This window comes from Telmatherina bonti, assembly GCF_933228915.1.
Source record: "Telmatherina bonti genome assembly, chromosome: 12".
Classification (NCBI taxonomy): domain Eukaryota; kingdom Metazoa; phylum Chordata; class Actinopteri; order Atheriniformes; family Telmatherinidae; genus Telmatherina; species Telmatherina bonti.
Window position 1 is genome coordinate 30,220,225 of NC_136610.1, and position 21,974 is coordinate 30,242,198.

The 21,974-nt window shown below is 39.0% G+C and overlaps 1 protein-coding gene across 1 annotated transcript; it reads left to right on the forward strand.

Annotated features, from left to right (window-relative positions):
- Nucleotides 1–195: 195 nt before the first annotated feature.
- Nucleotides 196–9,408, forward strand: dok3 (docking protein 3; the record flags this gene model as incomplete). Its single annotated transcript, XM_079250181.1, has 5 exons — nt 196–288; nt 6,141–6,443; nt 6,711–6,801; nt 8,079–8,257; nt 8,530–9,408. Exons 1-5 carry the CDS (start codon nt 232–234, stop codon nt 9,406–9,408), a joined length of 1,509 nt encoding a protein of 502 aa, XP_079106307.1. The 5' UTR covers nt 196–231.
- Between the last annotated feature and the right edge of the window lie 12,566 nt (nt 9,409–21,974).

Genomic DNA, 21,974 nt, shown 5'->3' on the forward strand with positions numbered 1-21,974 from the left:
CACATGCAACTTCAGTACTGCCATTTTGCAACACTTAAGTCCCAAATCAGATGTACCGAGTTTTTATACCTCGGAGTGGTACATGTGTTGGTAAAATTATGAGAGCTTTTTGGTGACGTCAAGGAAACTGGAGCCACAGGATCTCTAATTTTAACCTCATCAGTTGTGTATTGACCACACAGCTACAGGTGCCTAACTAGTGTGAGAAGATTGCAAACGAAGCTCACAAGCATGGATGTTATTTTCAAGGAGGGGTTGTTGTATCTTCAAGGTGTCAAGTTTGGAAAGGTGAGTTTTCGAGCGAGTCTTTTGGGGTCAACGATGAATTTTGTTGTGTATATTTTTATTAGTTACAGCAGCTTCTGCCTTTGTCAAGCTGAACTTTGAGAGGATCTGTAGTCATTACTTGCAAAAATAAACCATATAACCATTTTTCTGACAGTACAGTTTGGACAGTGCAGTACTATCTATAATGTAAAATCTAATTTTGATGTTTTGAAGTAAATCTTAAAGTACTCCTCTTCCTGTTTTCAGTATTTAATGAAAAAACAAACGGAGCTTTAAAACTTCTGCTACAGAAACATTTGGCTTTTATGTATAATCATGGAAGTTTGAGCACAATAATAATGTGTTCTGCTTCCTTAAGTCTAATTTTACTTCAGACTGCATGAGAACTTCTGTAGGGAACTAACCGTAAATATTACTATTGTTGCACACTGGTTTAAGTCAGGAGTAGGTGCTTGCCCAGCTTGTTTTGTTACTTGCATATTGTTAACTGAGGCCACACATAAAGTCAGCAATAAAATCTAAATAAAAATAAAATCTGTAGTTTTTCTCTTATTTAAGTTTCTTTTTCTTTAATATGCAACACAACAGTGATTCATGTCAAATAACACCAAAAACTGCAAGAATATAACAAAAAGGCACAGCATGCGTTTCAATTTGCTATCATACATGTGGACATTGAAATTCATGCTTTTATTCCTCTTCTTATTCCATACACATAATTGGGAGAGGGACACATCAAGAGAGCTAGACAATTAAACTGATGGTAACTTAAAAAAAAAAGAAAGAAGAAGAATTAAAATACACTATAAATTGTAAAATGTTCACTATTTAGTTGTTGACTTTTCCAACTTTTTATTTCTTGATATTATATTTCTATAAACTTGTTTGTTTCCAGTCTTTGTTGAGGTGCGGTACGATCTCCTTATGTCTTATATTTTGACATTTCACCCCAAATTTTTTATGTAGTTCTCCCATTCAGTTATTTGCCACAACCATTGTGAGATTGATTGTTTCTGTAATTATCAAAGGGACTATTGCAGGGAGGGAATGGAACAAAAAACAATCTTTACCTGTAGCACTATCTGGCAATACCTACGTCCAACTGGACTCACAGCAGTCTGACTACAATGTCCTCTGCTGTTAGATTTCTTGCTTCTGTTGTTCTCACTCTCATATGTAAGCTGCTTTGGATAAAAGCGTCTGATAGAATAGAATAGAATAGAATACAATAGAATAGAATAGAATAGAATACAATAGAATAGAATAGAATTTGGTCCACTGCTTTTGTCTTATGTAAAGATTTCCCCTAACTTGTACATTAACTGCTCCATTTCTTTTACGAATGCCATTAGATCTTGTCATTTCTCTAAACCAGGCCCGAGTTGGACAGCTGTTATTCTTAAAAATTCTTATAAGGTACTTTTCCTCTATTTTAACAAGCTCTCTCAAACAAAATAAACTCATAATCAATATCAAAACCCATATTTAAGCATAACTGATTTCTTTACAGATACTCACATCTTCGAAACGGGACAGAACTAAAAGATGTGGCTTTAGTCAACATGGTTTTCACTATAAACTCTTCAACATTTCTATAATAGTGATGGTTGGAATTTAGCTTGGTAGGCAGGCGTTACAATATCATCTGATTCTTCCATAAAAAACTGAGATGCAATTGTCTTATATGAGAATAAGTTTTTATCTTCCAGTCGGATTTAAATCAAATTAAAATGAGTTCCTTTTGCTATTTTATTTTTTGTCACAGTTCTTCTGGTTCATCACTTTCCCAAATATTTTATAGTACGGAAATTTTATGTTTGACACTTAAACAATTCTCATTTTTAATTAAAAAAAAAATCAAAAGGATGCTAGTCTGTTTTTGCTTTCTTATAATGTCACTTATAACTTGTAAATAACCAAATAAATAACAGTCCAAAAGATTATATTCTTTTATATATTATTACATAAATTTCACAATGTATCTATTTGTTGCTAAATATATTCGAACCTTTGCCACTCCAAATTTTAAATATGCACCTCCTTGTTCGGTCTAAATTCAGTTTTTATTTCTGGCAATACATACAAAAAGTATGTTTTAAATCTTAAAAACGCTCTTTACTTTATTCCAAGAAGTGAGAGTATTTTTTAAACCATTTATTATCTTTTTTTTTTTTTTGGCTAATTTTTACTAAAATGGCAGAAGTTTCCCCATCTCCCTACATTGGAGCAGCTTTGTAAACCTCCATCTTATGTCGGCATCTAATAATGTTTGGTATGCCTGTATTTCGGCTGCATGAAAATAATTACACTACTTCGGCAGAGCCGGTCCTCCAAACCTTTTAGCCAGTTTAAATGTTTTCATTTTAAGCTTTAGCTTTTTGCTGGTCCATATGAATTTGATTAACATGCCAGCTTCCGAAACACAAGTGGACTAACCTTTCAGTGTCCTAAATAAACAATCTATCCATGCATCCATCCATTGGAGACCCTACAAGGAGCACAAAGCCCCTGCTCCTACAACCTCTGGTAAAGGCAAACCCCTTCACTGCAGTACAATGGCTGTTCAGGGAGGAGGATGGTGGTTTATATGAAGAGAAATGTTTTGGTGTTTGTTATTAGGAAAAACCAAATTAAACCAACTTTGCACCAACAGTCTGCAGATATAATCTCCTCAAATCACCCTCACTTAAAAAAGAAAAGAAAGACAGAATATATCATATCAGTAATATAAAAAGAACCTTTATGCGGCTGTAAGGCACACTGATGAATCGCTCATGCTTTGCACTTGTATTTTACTGTGTCCCACGGTACCATAATTAAGTCCTTAAAGTGCCTCCAGCACATACAGTGCTTTTGAGGCACTTGTGCTGTGACCCTAACACACCGAACTTCTTGACAAGTCCTATAACAGGCATGAAATTAAAAGAATTTCCTTACGAAATTATTTTCCTCATTTACACCTTAAAAATACTTCCATTGGAAAGTATATTTCAGGTCACGTCTACCAGGTGTTGTGGTTTTTGCAAGCAGTGCAGCCTTTTGTGATAAAAGACAAGAAACATTTCTAACATGCTGAATATGTTTTGAGATGATTTCAAGCCAAACTCTAACTCCGCTTCCATGCCCTTCTGCTTCATAACACAGACAACCATTTTGTAAAAACACTCAGTTACAGTTTCACTAGATGAAATGAAAGTGTAAAAGATATGGATGCACCGATCCACATTTTGGGAATTACGATCCTATACCGATATCTGAAATTTGAGTATCTGCCGATACCGATATTTGCCAATACCAAATCTGTTTATGTGAACATTATTGTAACTATGGTTATTGTTGCTGATATAACTGTGTAGGATTTCATTAGGTTGTAATAAATTATCAATCTTTTCTTAAGTTACCTCACTGATACAAATATAATAACATTACAGATCAAACAATTTCAACAAGTTTTATTATAATTTGGCAATTTTACCCAAATACAACTATACATGTGTGATCTTGAAACAAAGATCTCGCTTTTAGTGTAACAAAAAATGTCACATTCAAGGCATTTATTTCTTTTAAAACATGTCCAAAGCATGTCATCAAACACATCTGTGCTGGCTTGAAGAGCCTGTTATTGGGTATCTGTTGTGGTATTGGTACACTTTTATTAATACCAAGAACGAGTACACACACATGGTATTGACCTGATACCGATACTGATATCAGTGCATCCCTAGTAAAAGATGTGAACATGAAATGTCACATTTCTATGAGACTGTGTTGCAGGTTTTTATATGTTACTCAAAAAAAGACTAACTTTGCAGCTTAGATATTCAGGTCACTGCTGATGTGTCAGATATATAAAAAAAACTCCAGGCTGGTTTCAGAACTGAGTAAAATCATTTGCTCTGGCTGCTATAGTTGTTCTGTGTTTCTTCAAATAAAACTGAACAACTCAGATGTAATTACAAGAATCAATCATAAAACCAGAAGCAATAAAATGCTTGTTAAAACAGCCAAGAGTTGTAGCGTTATCACAGATAACGCTACAATGCTGTAAGCTCTTCTTGATACATGAAGGGAGCTATGAGGATGTTATTTCCTTCATGGGTTTAATTATTAGACTTTCAATTCAACTTGGTTTGTTTGACATTTCAGTGCAGAAATGGTCGACTTTTAGTTTTTCAAATAGCAACTTTGCATGCATTACATATTTATCTGAAAGTCAGCCACTCTGCAAAAGCAGGTGTTTTTACTGGCTTACATATTTTATTTGAAGTTATTTGGAGAAAGTTGTGGAGAACTGTGCTCAATTTCACACCTTTAAATAAAAATAGAAATGGTTATTTTTCAGATTTCTAAGTAAGTTGTAAAGTCGGTGTCTTTTGTTTTGGCTGTTTGTCCTGACAAACAGGAAATCTGACTCGCCAACTTCCTATTTCGTTATAATAGTTCAACACACTCAGTTTGACTTGCATTATATTTTAGAGTGAAAATATAAGAAGAAATGTGTGTTTTATCCATAAATGTTTTAAATTGTATTTTTTATTCATTCCGATTTTCATTATTATGCATACTTTAAAAACTAATGTTTGTGAATTAACAACTTATGCCCATTTTTTACTTGGCCGTCACACTGTAAGTATGAATTTAGAATCACTCTTTAACTTGGAAATGATCTGTAAAACTGGTAAAAGTGATTATCGTACCTAATGACTCAGTACTCAGTCGGTGCTTGGTATGATGTGTTACTTTATATTACGGTTCACAGAGTAGGTAACAATGTAGGTAATGATTAACTAATGACTCAGTACTACTGAATAGGTACTTGGTACGCTGTGTGGTAAGAGTTTTTTTTCTGTTTTTTTACATACCGTCATTTTCTATGTAACATATAGGTGATACTGTACATACAGTTTCTGAGACATTTTGCATTACTTGGTGGTCGAAACTTTACTCAAAATCCTGCTGTACACCATATTATACTGGTCTCCTGCCCCTTGGTGGACACCAGACAGCAGAAGATTACGCTACTAAAATTTTGACCTATCACATCGTAATAAATGGTAAATATATATAAATATTTACCATTTATTATGATGTGATAGGTCAAAATCTTTGTAGTGTAATCTTCTGATATATATATATATATATATATATATATATATATATATATTAATTTTAAAAAAAAAAAGCAAATACATATATTTTTATATTTTGTTAAACAGGCCAAATGCACACTTCAGATTTTTTTAAAAAAGTGACTTTTCTGCCCAGCGGTTCTAAGGTTGGGCTTTAAAGGGTTAACTAACTATCATGTAATCATCAATAACTAAATTCTGCTAATGTACGCAGAACAAGTGTTTGTGTAAAAATGGCAAATAAAATCTTGAATCTTAATAAACCCATTTCATGTTCTTGAGTAACTAGTCCAACTCTCCATTAGTTCCTGGTTTGTGACTGTTTGATTTCACTGATAAATAACCAGTAATCCCATCATAAGCCTGGCCTGTGTGCTCCCCAGTAAATACTGATTAACTACCCATTAGTTCCTGCTTTGTTCCTGTTTGGTTCCCTGACAACTAACCAGTAATCCCCTAATAAGGCTCAGTTCACTAGTAAGCTCTGCTTAACTAACCTCTAGTTCCTGTTCATTTCCTAAGTTATTCCCTTGTAACGAAGCAAATTTAGTATCCAGTATTGTAAAGTGTTACCAATACTTCTTGTAAATAGAATTATAAATGAAGAATAATGAGGTGGAAACCTCTAAACACAAGCAAAGTAGTTTTTAAGTCTTTGTGGAAACTCATTAATTGTTTTTTTTTATTTTTTTATTTCTCTCTCTCTCTCTCTCTCCTCTTCAGAGAACATGGCGAAAATTATGGGTGGTGCTTTTTAAGCCCAGCTCTACAGGGGTGGGCAGGCTGGAGCTCTATCCTGCATCTGACAGCAATTCTATTAGCGAACAGTTTAAATCCAGCCGGCAGAAAACACAAGAAAGAAAAGTGGTGCGTCTAAGTGACTGCCTCAGTGTCACCCCTGCTGACAAGGAGTCCTGCCCTGCTGGCTGCACGGCTTTCTACTTAAACACCACCCAGAGCAAATACACCTTTGCCTCCAAAACAAGCCAGGACTGGCTCAGTGCCCTCTGTCTTCTGGCCTTCCAGGTACCACTTCCCTCCTTTCTTTCCCCCTTGCCTCTGTCATATCAGCTTTTGAATTTGGGAAAGGTGAGGATAAAGCTTCCCCATAGCTAGAGACAGATAACATAATGAGGAAGTTAAAACACTATCTTGAACTTCTGTCACTTCTCTAATTTCTGTGCTTGCACAAGCCATGTTCTTGCTTGCATCTTACCACTTTGATGTCATAAAACTGTGATAAGAGGGGGGTGTACACTCCATGTGATGTTTACCATGCCACCGTGTTTACAGAGGGATCCTGGAGAATCAGCCAGAGGGGATTTTGAGGGAGGAAATGGCTTAACCATGGAGGAAAATGACCTTTACTCATCTTGGAAAAGAGGTAACTTCTTTTCTTGTTTGCCATGATGATTGTTAAGCTTCAGGTTCAAGGAACCATCATGAAGGAGATGTGTGAAAGTTATTTGTCAGGGAGAGAGGGATAAGAGGGGATGTGGTAAAGATGAGATGGTCCGAAATAGCCTCCTTCTTAATTTTCTTCCTTTACATTACATTTACCTGCAACCCATCACGGTAATGAGAAGTTTGACCTTGTACACTCACAGTCACACTTAAGGTCTGTTTACAATTAAAAGGCATCATTTTGGAGTATCCAAAGAAAGATCCTTGTTCCTGAGTTTTCATCAGGTTCACAAGTGATCACTCAGTTACACAGATTTGCTCCACATAGGGCTCCTCTATAAAGGGAAGGTACACAATTTCAACATTTGTATGAGTTTATTTTTAAGAAGGGGATGTTTTAACACAGAAAAAGAAAAGTTGCCAAAAAAAAGGGTTGTGGCGATGTTGCAGTTACTGTAAACTGGCCTGCAAAAATGTGGTCAGACAGAGTAAGAAAAGCGTCTAACCTCAGTCTGATGTAGCCCGTTTAAGTCAGATCCTCATGCAAAACATAAAAGTAACAAAACCAAAAGATTTATGTTGATGCATTAATGTTAATTTGTTTTTCATGACCTTCAGTGCAAATTTGACTGTTTTCGTATGACTCATGGCTTGTGTGGGAGCTCTTCAGGTTCACGGTTATGTACGAACCTTCACCACCAAGGCCCTCCATTATCACTGCAGAAAGCTCTTTCTTATATAGTTTGTTTGATTGTGTGAGCCATTGTGTCTTCTTTGTCAGACTGAACTGAACTCTGAGTTCACAGATAACAGCGCTGCTCTTTGGGAGTTCACATTTTCCACCGCCATAGGGAATAATATTAGAATTATTACTGTTACTGAATATAACTAGTCTGTTAATAAGAGGAAACAAGTGGATATTTTTTGTTATTATGGAAGAAGATGCCACAACATCATAAATCTGAACTGTCAGCAGAAAATTTCTAAATCTCTCGACACTAATTTATTCACACATTTAAGGCAGAATGTATTAGTGTCAGCATGCTCAGGCTTATAAAAATGCATTTCCTTTTATTTTCTAATGGATTACACTTCAGAACGATCCAGACAGGCCAATCACAAGAAGGGATTAGTATAATGCAAGCCATTTCTTCTTCTTTTTTTCACCATGTCAGTGTATTTAGATGTTTTTATTTCTCATTTTTCTTACTCCTTCTCACCACTCTAACCCATGTTGTGATATTTTCTTGGGTTTAGCTCTTCCTCCAAATCACTACCAAGTGATGATCATGAGCACAGAAGCATCAAAGAGGTGCAATCTGAATGGAGAGTATTTGGTGTCCCCCGACAAAGAGGCTCTGGTTCTGTCCGCCATCCATAGCGGGGTCATCTACCGCTGGCCATACAGGCTCTTACGCAAATTTGGACAAGTTGAGGTAAAGTTTTGAATGATCTGCACCACAAAAAGAAGAGTTTGGTAAAAATAACCTCCACTTTCCAAAAGTTGGGAAAGAAAAGGAACACATCTATTTTTATTTTTTTACCTTTACGATGAAGCAGCAGTGAGCTGCTGGTTGAAAACATTGGAAATCAGCTTTCTCCAAAGGCAATAAAATCTGCTTTTCATCTCTTGTAAAGCCTACTAATGAAACCTTTACAACCCATTCATTATTCTCTTTTAAAGTGCAAGTTTTCTGTTTCATTGCAGGGGGGTTTCAGCATTGAAGCAGGCCGCCGCTGTGAGTCAGGAGAAGGCGTCTTCACCTTCCTCACGCAACACGGTCCTGAGATCTTCCAGGCTATCGTAAAGCAGTGCTCAGTGGAGAAGGAGCGCTCTGTCCAACATCGTAGTGCCAAGAGACAATCATTATATGAAATGTCTCCACCCAGTCCCCCCAGAAATGTTGCCCTCCCACTTCCAACCAACTGGCCTGCTCCTCCGGTCTACAATCCTACAGATGCCCCTGCAGACACAGAAGACACGTCTGCTTACTGCTACTCGAACATGAATAACACCTCCATACAAAACGCGGAGCATTTGCTTTTTATCGAGCCCTCTCTCTCTAGCGGTAAGGAGGCATGGGTCGAGGAAGGTGAGGATGAGGATGAAGTGTGTTATTCATTGGAAGCTATACAGCTGGAAGAGATCTTGGAGGACAGCCTTTACTACAACTTGAGGAAACACACACCGCCTTTGACAAGAAAAGCAGAGAAAGATGATTCAGATTGCATTTATTCTCAAGTGAAAAAATCAGATTTTTCCTCAGATCCTCAGCCTTTTTCTTCCATCCTACCCCAGCCCCCTCCATTTCCCACTGCTAAGTCTGATCACTTTGACCAGCCCAGATGCCAAAGCCTGAATCTGCCCCCAGTGGACGACTACACACAGCTAGAACATAGCATGCAGGTTCTGGATGAGGATGAGATGAGGGAGTCAGAGGAGGCCATCGGCTCTGCTGTTTGCGTCACCCCCTCAGAGGCTCCGGGCACTTTTAAACAGAGGCTGGCACAAATCATTTCTAAGGATCTGGCAAAGTTCCAACCACCTCTTCCCTTCGGATCGGGCAGCCCTGCATTTCCACAGTAATCTGTGAGTTAACAGAATGTGTGGAGCAATTTCAGCAATGATAAACTGTCCTACGGACTTTTTGTTGTTGTTATTTTCTTCCTGGGGGTGCACGGTTATGTATCTTGCGCCTGCAGATGTTTGAATGTTTTTCTTTTACTGTGAAAAATGTATCAGTCTTTTTTTTTTTTTTTTTTTTTTAATGCTTGAACATTAGTACTTTTAAATCTGATATAGCTAAGCCTGCTGCCCGTATGTTGGGCTGTTTCATTACAGAAGAGATTTGTAAAGATAATATCACTTTATTGCAAATTAGAAATTAAATGGCTTCTTCAGAATGTTCTCTCTTGGAAAGAAAACAAGAAATTATTTGGTTTCTACTCACAAAAAATTACGAATGTTACACTTCTGAGTGGTATTTACAGAAAATGTCAACGGTTCATGCTTCACTGACATTATATGTTATGAATTTATGACATTTAATTTTGCAATTGAAATGAATCCATTTGTGTATGTTTATTGAAACAAAAGCTAACTGAAAGCTAAAGCTAAAGCTAAAAAATGTCATTGTAACAATGTCAGAGGTTTCACCTACAATATTATGGTGTATTTCAAGGTCAATTCTGGCATACACAATGCTGAATATCCCAAACTTTTTCCAAGTAGTGTGAAATTCAGCATCTGTTCTTTGGTTGTAATGTGTTCTGATGATATGATACATGCAAAAATAACTTAAAATGAACACGTGTGTCTTAAGAAAATCTTTATTGTGCCAAAGCATCCCTCATAAAATACCCCATTAGCTATACATAAATAGAAAAATACTTGGTTTTTCATTTGAAATAAAATCTAAAATCCAACTAATGACACAGGAAATGCCAGTAGTTCATGTTCAGGACCTTAAAGTGCATACAAAGGCCTACAGGAGTTCATTTCAGAAAGAAAACACAAGATCTCTGAGGATGCGGTTGAGTTTTTCCTTCCATGCAAGCAGAGCAACAACTAATCTATCAATGAAGACCAAAGAATATGCTTGGAACTTCCCAGCATAAATGTTGTCTGCGCTCATGAACATCTTGCAGATCACATTGAGGTCAGTGGTAATCGTTCTCTGTCAGCTGCATCCCACTCTGAGCATCCTCCAAGTCGCTGAGATGCGAGGATTCCCCATCACTGCTGTGAGAGGAAACCCCTGATTTATTTGACTCCGAGTCAGATGTAGCTCCGAGTATGATCAGCTGATTGATAGAAGCGGATGGGTCTCGCGGATGCTGCTCTGGGCTCAGCAGCATCGGGGGCTGCGCAGTGGTAGCTGGCCGGAGAGAGTGGATCAGACTCCTCCTGGGGGTCTTCTCCGCAGATCCTGAACGAGGACTCCTGCACTCTTGGTGAACCACGCCGGCAAGTAGCTCAGACAACTCTGTGATGTAAATCTGCGCCATTTGCAAGGTGTCATATTTGGATAACTTTTTCTCGTTTTCCAGGGACGGAATGACGCTCCGCAGCTCGTCAAAAGCTTTGTTCAGGCCGTGCATCCTCCTCCTCTCCCTGGCGTTGGCTGCCACGCGCCGGTGTCTCTGGGGGCCAAAGTTGCTCGTCTTGCCTCCATCAGCTGCCTTACTGGGACCCGTGTCTGTGATGCCTGCAGTGGAGACGCACTCGTGGAGTTTGTTCACTGGCACAAGTTCCTCCAGGGAGATCCCCGCGTCTGCAGCAGCAGCGTGCGCGTCTCTCCTGGAGAACGCACGGAGGGAATTAGCAGAAATCCAAGCTTTGGAGTTGATGTGAGTCAAGTTGCGCTGCTGCAGCAAGGCGAAGTCCTCTGGATACTCTGGCCAGCTGGAGAGCTCCGCTTTGGCGGCCATCGCTCTGAAGGTCGTGCGCGCTGCGGTGAAGGGTCGCACACAGGACTCTGGCTGATGTCCTCGTCTCTGAAGGCGGTTTTGCATTGCGCCTGCAATTTATAGAGCCTCCTCTCAGTCACCTTGCTGTCACTCCCAGCCCTCCAACAGCTCTGACAGCCCTGCAGCCTCTGACCCTGTCAAAGAACAATTAGACAAAGAGCCACTTTTTTTTTCTCCTCTTCTATTGTGAATTGTAACTCAATCACGACCTTGTTGTTATCCCCACACACAGGGGGAGTCTTAGTATTAATCATTTAGGAGCTTGGAGGAGTGCATTGTATGTTTGTAGTGCTTTAGAGGATAAAGAGGATGATAAAGTTGGTTATTATAGGTTAATAATATGACCTTACCTGCAAAAAATATATATATTTTTGCACAAACTTTTGAGTTTGAGTCGAAGGTTTTCTCAGCTTTTCCTCCCCTAACTTACTTTATTAACTCATCTCATTCTAAGAGAATGGCTCAGGTGAGCACTTGCAGGTAAAAAAAAAAAAAAGAAGTTTAAACCTTTTTTTTCTCATCAGCAAAGTATAATTGACTTCCTAATTGGCTTAGATCTGGCAGCACGAGTTTGTTCTCAAACAAACAGTAAAATATGAGCAATCTTTCCCTGATTATTTGCAGAAGAATAATAAAACGGACAGGTGGGAGACAAGGCTGGAGACACACCTGTCTGTAGCAGAGCCATGATAACTGATAAGTTGTCTCAGGGCAATTTATGAATCATTTAGCAAGAAGGAGGGAAAAACAAGGATATGACATTATATGGGGAGGGGGAGGAGACACAGTGTAGTTTAAATGATTTATGCTGCCTTGTTATTGTTGATGTTCACGGTGTTGCTTTTTTTTCTTCTTTTTTTAAAAATAAAGTCTGACACTAAATAAAGAAAGATCAATTATAGGCTACAAATTTTGGTTCTAGTCACGTGGTCTTTGCACCGTGCCTATCAGCTGGTGTCCCTTGGCACCTCACACGAGCCGCACACCTCTGGTGCACAGTGGCCCCCACGTCTCCCATATGTTGCCCACGACAACAAACCAAGCTTTAAGGCTGACACTCAAGGGCTAATCACTCATTAGAGCGTCAATTACAGGAGAGGAGCAGCTCCAGCACCGCGCGCAGATCCCTCCGCTGGGAGATCTGAGAGGTTGTCCCCCCCATTCTCCTCTCCATCCCACCTCCTCTTACTGTCTCTTAAGTTTGTGTGTGTTTGCATGTGTGGGAGACAGTCGGGGTCGAGCACTGGTAAAGAAAATCACCGTGACCTGCCTCGCCGCCAGCCGTTTAATGAGGCCTGGTCTTAGCTGAATAAATCGGCACGTTCTCCGTCCCGGGGTGTCCATTCACTGTTTTTTTTCTTTTCTTTTTTAGGAGGCTGCATGAATATTTCATTCCTTCAACTCCACTGCCAGAGCAACAGCCTGTAACCCTGCATGCAGGCTTTAAAAAAATGCGGCTACACTTCCCATCTGGTGCGGGGCGTGAGCGGAGGAGTGGCAGCGCACGACGAGGAGGTGTGAGGAACATTTCTGAGGTCAACTTCTACTGACCCCCCGATAGACAGGCCGAGTGAGGAGGCAGACTTTAGTCTAGGCTACTTTGGTAAATACATGGCTTGTTAGCACAAGTATTTAGTGCGTATCGTTATAAGTCATACAATAAAGCAGGACGCGCATCAGGAATTTCTGCTGGTGCAGCTGATTTTCTACTGTGAGAATGTGTAAAAGGTTCAACAGAATTGAATCAAAAATATCCACAAAACTTTAAAATGACTTTCCCAATAAATTTTACTTTCAGCTGCCAAAATATTTAAATATGAACAAATTCAGCCACAGCGATCAATAAAACACATCATTTGGTGCAGTGTGTAATAAAATCAAAAGTCAAAGACAGAAAACTTCATATAACATAAAAAAAAAACTGTATTTCTATTGGTATGATTTTATTTTCCTAAAATAAGTTTTTACAGAACGAAACATTCAGATCTATTTGCCGTGGGTCAAACACACGGCAGCTGCTGTATTTGTATAATCATTTTTATTATAGTGTCCAAATGGACAAACAAGTGAGAATCCTCTGAGATCTAGGGAATTCACCATCAGCCTTTTTGATTTGAATTCCAGTTTGTTTGCTTAGTTTGGGGAAATTTGAATGCGCCAAACAAAATCTGACACAGTCCACCTACAAACGCAGGTCTCGGCCTGATTCAAGCAGACCAAACAGAGGAAGCCGACCACAAAAAAAGTCCCTTCACGAACTTGGCGTAGGATTGCATTGTGGGTAAATACCATAGACTGTATGTAAAAAGATGGATGGAGCCTCCATGACGTCACCCGTAGGTTTCTGAAGAGCTGAATTAGAGCTTGGTGGGCGGTTCCTACCATCGCTAATTTGGAAGGGTTTCGTTTCCCCCGGAAAATACAAATATGGGCAAAGAGGTGGAGCCTGGAGGGTGGCTGTGAGAGTCATGGTGGATGATTGACATCGAGCGAACTCCGAGCTGCCTGTAGAGCTTACGGAGCTAACCTGGAGATAACAAGAGCTAACCAGCTAAGGAAGGTAAGCGGCTAAAGCTAAGTCATCTTGTTAAAACCGCGGTTGTTCTGCGTCCTTCTTACTTGAAGCGGGAGATTGGTTACCTGTCAGTCAAAAGGACACGCCCCTAAATATGCAGAATATTGAGATTAAATTACTTTTAGAAACTTAGTGACTTAGAAAAAAAATTCACTCCCCCCACAGTTGTCATGAAGCTAAACCTGACCTATTAAACTGAAAATGGATTTTTGAACCAGGCTGCAAACATGTTTATTTCTGCTGCGAAGTTGATCTTTTTAACATGGGAGTCTATGGGGATTTGCTCTGTTTTGCAGCCCCTAGTGCATGAAGGGGGAACTGCAGTTTTATGCACTTCCACATAGGCTTCACTTTTACCGCCGGAGTTTGCCGCTTGGTAAATACATTATGTCCTCTGCCTCATCTGTTTCACTGTGCCCAGTGTTGCAGTGGTGCACCCTTAAACTACAGTAGGTCATTGGCATATTATAGGCCGTAGAGCACCATATGGATGAGTAACGCCTTAGAAAACATTGTGGAGTAATTATTCCATGAAGTGCAGTCATCGCTTCACCTGAGCCACTGGATCCACTTGCAAAGGAAAACACATTTATACTGGAATGATTTTGTCCACTGATACTGGTGTCAGCTCAAAACTGCTTGTTTTTTATGTCCATTAATAACACTACATGTCAGTAATGCTTAAACAAAGTATCCTACCTTTAAAGGTATTGTGTATATTCCTGTATTACCACTTTGTACCACCACTGTAGCAACATCTGCCATGGAGTCTGCAGAAGAAGGAGGAGAAAACAGCCGCTGTTGGTGGCGGCAGCAAACAAACTAACATATGAGTAACAGACAGAACATACAGATGAGTAGAAATGAGTGAAAAGCACAGTAATTTCAATACAAGATTAATTTTCTTTGTTGTGTTTTTATATCATGTAAAGCACTTTGTGTTGCATTTTATTGTAGAAAAAGTGCTTTATAAATAAAGTTTGATTTGATTTGAAGTTTGATTCCACGGGGATCGCTTGTTGTGCACTGCATAACCTGCCTCTGATTGGTAGGCCTATGTGTAAATTACCAAGGAAGAAGGATGGACTTAGAGTATAATTACACATAATATTAAAACACATACTAGTAAAATGTACCAATGCTAGTCATTCCACCTGGGGTTGGGGTGGTAGACTGGGTGCAGTGCTGCTGGTGTCTTGATAGATGTTGGTCTTCCAGCCATGAATCCCCTGCTGCCTGGGCCCCTGAGGTTTCTGCCAATATGCCGGCCCGGTGCAGACAGCTCTTCTAATGGGGTTTCCACTGCTAGTCCATCTGAACTTCTTTCATTTAGATGTATTTAAAAAAGGGGGGTTGAACGTGTTTTTTATATGATGTGTCTGTCTGCCTGTTTTCTTTCTGTCTTATTATTAACTGTAAAGCGCTTTGAGTCACATGTTTTATGTTGAAAAGCGCTTCATAAATAAAGTTTGATTGATTCATTGCTAATCCTGCAACCACTATTTTTTGTCTCATTTTCTCAAAATGATTTCCCATTCTTTGTTGTAAAAGTGGCCAGCAAAATTTTAACCACCTGCAAACATTATTAATAATAATATTACCACATCGCAAACCAACTTGGTTGCACAAATTGGCTCAGTTATATCACAACGGAGTTTACTGCCAATAGTTTCACAATCTCCCACCAACTTGGCAAGCAGAGAACCACAGATGAGCTGCCCCATGACGTTTGTGATGGAACCTGGCATCTGTCCCAGCACTTTATTTCCTGACCCTTAATTACTCAAATCCTGATCAGCCAACCACAGCGGCACCTGCTTGTGTCAACAAGAGGTTCCTCAACTGCTGTTGAGCTGTTACTAACCACCTAAGTGCCTATAATCACTACAGGTGGTCAGAGGTGGAAATGCCACCAGACTAGTTTGCTCAGTTTGATCCTTTTTTATTTTGCTTGATTTTTTTGTTTGCTTCACTAGCTAGTTACGAACATACCGGGGGCAATTTTAATTATAAAACACTGTGTGATTGTTTATATTTCTGGTAAATTAAACACTCTTAATATTTCTCAGGGGGCACCTTCAAACCCTCTCAGTTACACTCCTGTGGAGTTACAGAGGCTCCAAGCAATCTATAATTAATTCTTTTTTTTTTTTTTTTAAGGCTTTTGAAATGTTCTGTTTTTTTAGGCAACACAGCACAGAAATAACCCCATTGCTTCAATTTCTGCTCTAACACCATGTTACACGCCACTAATCTCATAAAGATTTAATTGGAAGTTAACTTGGAGAGAATTTGGCTTAATGGTATCTGTATTAGGCACTAAAAGCCAAAGTTTCCCTGAGTTAAAAACTTATAAAATTCCCAAATTGTCCCGCAATAATAAATCTATAAAGCCAACTGCTCTGCATGTGAGTTCACAGCATCACATCCACCCCACACCTTACATCAGTCACGTTAAAAAGTCAGGAGAAAGAGTCGCCATATCTCCTTAGTCAGCCTTCGTTTTGCTTTGTGTTCAATTTAAAGACTTACAAAAGACTCTTTTAAAAAAGTGTTCACACATCGCAGGCCTACATCAGGAACAGAGAACCTCTTGATGTTGGAAACAATCCGCAGTCTGTAATTATCCTCTCCCACCCGAAGCTACGGAGGTGGTTCTAGTGAGCAGAGAGAAAGCTTAATGCCCGGGTTTCAGACACAAATTAGGCCAATTAGCGGCCTCATTAATTTGAGAAGAAGGAAGTAATATTCTCGTTCCAGAAACGGTTCATTAAGTTAATGTTATCTGTGGCAGAGGGCTAATTGATGAACTCAGAAGAGGACGGTAAGGAGAGGATATGACTGGTTATTATTTATTATTATTTTATTCTTGTATCACATCCATGCCTAAGAGACAACGTGATCATTGCCCTCGCGCGTCACCGTGGTCAGCACCTGGAATCTCCTTCTGTGACGCGGAAGGAACTATCGCGATACTTGACGAGCAACTCTTTCACAGCAAAAGACAAAAAGTAGATCCATGAGTCGGATCTGCTTCATTGATCACAAAGATTAGTCACACTTTTTATATGCCACGTGCCTGACAGAGATCCGTTTATAGTTAGACTACTTGTTGTCACTTTAAGCTTTCAAAGTATAGTTTTTTATATTTGCCAGTATTAATGTTATGTTATGATCCACTGAAAAGAATGAAAAAAATTCTTCATTTACATCTTACATTTTGAATTAAACTTTCTAATCAATAACATTACAGTTTGCATTATAAAGAAAATTTCTGCAGATAATTTGATTTGACTTTTTAAAACTTATAGGTCTCCTTTCAGCATATCTTTATTTAAGTGTCTTCTGGCAGGTTTCTTCTTCTTCTTTTTAAATATAAATGTAGTTTGGTTATCAGAGCGAAGAAATCCTGGTTCTGGATTTACATTTAGTTCATTATATTCACCACAATTACAAAACCTGGACCCCCTTTTTTCTTTTAGAAGGGAATATTTATAATCTGTTTATAAATTTGACTTATTTTTCATCACAAATTGCACGACAGTGCAGTAAAATAAAAATCTCCATTATCCAACTGCTTGATTAATCTGCAAGAAGTTGTTTAATGGGCCAGACTTATTCAAACATTTGCCTAAAACTTCCTGTATGAGAACCAAAAATGTAGTTTTGAGTTGATTTTTTTTTCTTGTACCAGCACACCATATGGCAGATAGGCAAATGTGGGGTAGGTTGTAAAGCCCCAGTCCATCAAAAGAAGAAGAAAGGCTTCCAGACACTTGAGCATCAGGGACTCTGAAAGCTGTCAGCGGTGGATAGACATCGATTATCCATTACACACTGAATGGGTGGGCAGCCTTTTGTGCTTGTAATAACATTGCTATATGAGTTTTTGATGGGAGGACATGCACAAGTAAACTGAAACATTTTTGGTCCAAATCCATTTTTATCATGAGGAACTTTACCAACATAACATCTGTCAGTTCATCACAAAGTTATTTTATTTCACACATATTTAGGCAACATTATTTATATAGTGGAACCAGAAATTAGATCACTTTCCTTCTTTGGTAAAAGGAAAAAAAACCAAAAAAAAACGTCATTTTTTTTTTAACACTGTCAGAGAGTTGACGATACAATCTGGTGATTTTGGAGCTGTTGCTTTTGGTGTTTTAGTTCCAGAAGATTACTGTGTTAAGTGTTTGTAATATTTTCACCCTTCACATTTCTAAAAGAAGTGGACATATGGGTAATTATGAGCTAACTGGTCTCTGGACACAGACAACACACAACAACACAACAAACAACTTGGATACTTTATGAGTCTCTTTGAGGCTGTTATGTATCTGTTTACAGTGATATTGTGTACGTTTGTGTACATTTTATGTCATTTTTAATCTTTTTACATCTCCTTTTTGACATTTCGCATTGTGTTCTGATTGTTTTCATTTCTTTGTAGTTTGTCTTGAAACAAGTTTTCATTGTTATGATCCATTTTAATTATTATTACTAATAATTATTATTTTTATAATATTTTATGGTGTTTATTTTAGTCTTTTTTGTCATTTGAAGTGTCCCTGTATTTTGATGTTGTCACTTTGTGTTTCTTTGTTGTTGCTATTACTCCTCCTTTTGGAGCCTCGGTGATTAGTAGAAATATTTGGAAATGAAGCATTGCTGTTTTTTGGTATTTTGAATCCTGTGCTGTTCTTTTGAGGTATTTTGAGTCTTGTTTGACGTGTTGAGTCATTTGCATATCTTGCCATTGTTCTTTGTCACTATGTGGTGCTTTGACTGACAACCAGGACATGTTCGCAGAACTCCAGACTGAACTTGTGCCATGTAGGCTCCTTAAATAATTATTAAAATAAAAAAAAGTATACATTTCAAGGCAGATTTAATCTCTACTTTATTCTGATGATTTATCTTAAATTATCCATCCCACAATTGTGAGAAAGAATATCTGTCTTCATGGATGTTTTTATAATTATGTGTGTGTATATATAGGATATGTGTCTATACATGAATGTGTGTTCTTTTTTCTTTTCTTATTAATTGCTGATATGGACCGATGTGTCTGGAATAAAGAATAAAACAAAACAAAAAATTAGAAGTATTTCTCATCTGTTAAAAACAGAATTATTCTTAGTACAGATGTGTTGCCTGCTAATATATTCATTCATTCATTCATTTTCTGAACCGCTTATTCCAATTCAGGGTTGTGGGGAAGCTGGAGCCTATCCCAGCTGGCTTTGGGTGACAGGCAGGGTACACCCTGGACAGCTTGCCAGTCCATCGCAGGGCCACACAGAGAGATGAACAACCACACTCATGCTCACTCCTAGGGGCAATTTAGAGTAACCAATTAACCTATCATGCATGTCTTTGGATGGTGGGAGGAAGCCAGAGTACCTGGAGAGAACCCACGCATACACAGGGAGAACATGCAAACTCCACACAGAAAGGCCACTGACCAAACCAGCCAAGGATTGAACCAGTGACCTTCTTGCTGTGAAGCCACAGTGCTAACCACTGCGCCACCGTGCAGCCCTGCTAATATGTATATATATATATATGTATATATATATATATATATATGTATGTATATATATATATATATATTTTTATTTATTTATTTATTTTTTTTCAATTTTTTTTTCTTTTGTTTCAGATGGTACTTTAAAGTCATGCTTACAAATAGGAACAAAAAGGTACTTGACAATAGAATGGCGTCATAAGCCACATTCTCAGATGTCGTGCCAGTATCAAATCCTCAAATAGTATGTGTTAATACCAGAGGTGTATAAAGTGGAAGTAGAATTAAAAATAAAGTAGAAGTCCTGCCATGTTTTTGGATCTATCGATGCATTTAGAACAGGTGTTCTCACAAACAGGCTCATCTACCTGCAGTGGAGCTGAGCTGATTACATTCACCGGGCTCAGTGACTAGTTGCAAAAAGCTGCTGGACAGGACTTCTACTTTCTGCTTCTACTTTATACACCTCTGGTTAATAGAAAAAAACATGAAGAACTTGGGGCAACAAGGCCAGCACAAAGTGGTGTAGCATCTCCAGATACCACCAGGTGGAGACATGCCACAGACAGTCATGACATTAATGAACTCAAGGAAGGGTGGGTTTATTATTCAGTCAGAGCAACAACAAAACACATTTACAAGCTGCCAGTCAAGCACAAATCCTGCAGAAGATAGGCAGCTGAAGGGGATGTATTGGGTGGATTTGGTGATATAAATCAAAAACTGTAAGGGTAGATATAAATCATCACATGTACCTACCCTAAAACTGTGATCATATCCTTACAAAAGAAACAAAAGAAACCTCACTGTGATTCACAGGAGGAAATCATTGTGTTTTCATGTCCTATAAGTCATCAGGAACAAGTAACTCCGGGTGAGAAGTGCGGCTGGAAAGTGATGTGCAGCCGTCAGTAGAGAGCAGTAGTGCTCTGCGTTTCAGGCTGACCGGAGCAGCAGGCGGCTGCTCGTCAGTTTAGACGAGCAACACTTTGTCCACTGACCTCCCTGACCTTGCAGACTGAATTAAACGTGCTGCACGAAGTGAGAGCTGTTATGAAGTCATGTGGCCATCTCAGAATAACGGCAGGCTGTTTTCACTAAGTGATCCTTTAAAAGTGCACGACCTTCATCGTCTGTACTGTCTGTGGAGTCAGTGCAACGTTCTGGAAATCACGGTGGATTTCTTGCAGCTTCCATGTCCTCCTTTTTGATATAATCTCGCCACATGTCTGTTACAAGCAGAAATGTTTAGAAAACAAAGTTTAACAGCAAATGTCCACACTGATCTAAGTAACTGTCTCTGAAAAAGGAAAAAAAATATTAATAATGATGTATTTCCTGATCACAGTGAGAGGTTTAGTTCAGCATGATTATTTCCTTTGATGGATAGTGACAGCCACAAACAACTGCAATGAAAATCATGCAATCCTTTCTAAACTGGCAATAAAGATTATTCATCACGCTTCAATATGGATTTTCTATGGTCAATAAATGTAACTGGATTGGAAATCACTTACGTCTCCGTCTAACTGACAACTAAAGACATGTCAGACTCTGCAGCCTTTATGTTTATTTCACAGTTCAGAGACTGTATGAGTGTAATTTGTGTACCGGGCACGTAAACATGGAAAACAAAAGATGTGAGTGATGGAAAGAGAAAAAGCGTTGAACTTTGTGTCCCACTATGTGATGTGGTCTGTTAAAGAAACCTTCATAATGAAAGGAACAATGTACTGCACCTGCTAGCTAATTGTTCCCATGCTGACACTCTAGAGGGGTGTGATCTCTCCTTTTAAAGCATTGCCATCATATGCGGGGGTGTGAGTTAGGGGTGGCAAAGACTGTGAAATGCAGGAAGGGAGAGAAAGCATGAGACTCCTGATAGTGAAGAGCATCTTAAGCCAAGCAGAGCTGATTTGCAGTTATAATCCCTCAGTGATTTCCATCTGTAATGTGACCTGCTGGGGATGCCAAAGGATTTGCAAAGAAAAACTGTTGCGGCACCCAGTGTCCATCCTTACCGATATATTTTTGGTCAAAATGCTGGTTTCAGCCCTGCGATGGACTGGCGAGCTGTCCAGGGTGCACCCTGCCTGTCGCCCAAAGCCGGCTGGGATCGGCTCCAGCTTCCCCGCGACCCTGAATTGGAATAAGCGGTTCGGAAAATGAATGAATGAATGATGCTGGTTTCATTGAAGTTGTATCTACTGCAAGCTGCACGTTGAGGTTAAACTGAATGGAAATCATTAGCACCTCGTCTTCCATTGAGATCTCAAGTCTGCAAAGTGCATGTGGAGGTATCCAGGGAACGTGTCATGTAGTGTATTAGCAAAGTGAGGCATTGAGCGGATGAGACTGGCAAGGCAGAGGTGAGGGGTGAGTAACAGAGAAATAGGGGGAGACTTACAGGAAGCAGAGTGTGGAGGTGGGAGGACATGAAAGCTGTTGCTTAGGATGAGAGGTGTAAAGGATGTGCTATTCCTTTGATAGCTTAATCGCATGCAAGCATGAACGATTCCCAGTTTATTATATACTGCTGTCTGTGGTGAATCAGATCAAGTTCTTGGTGCATTTT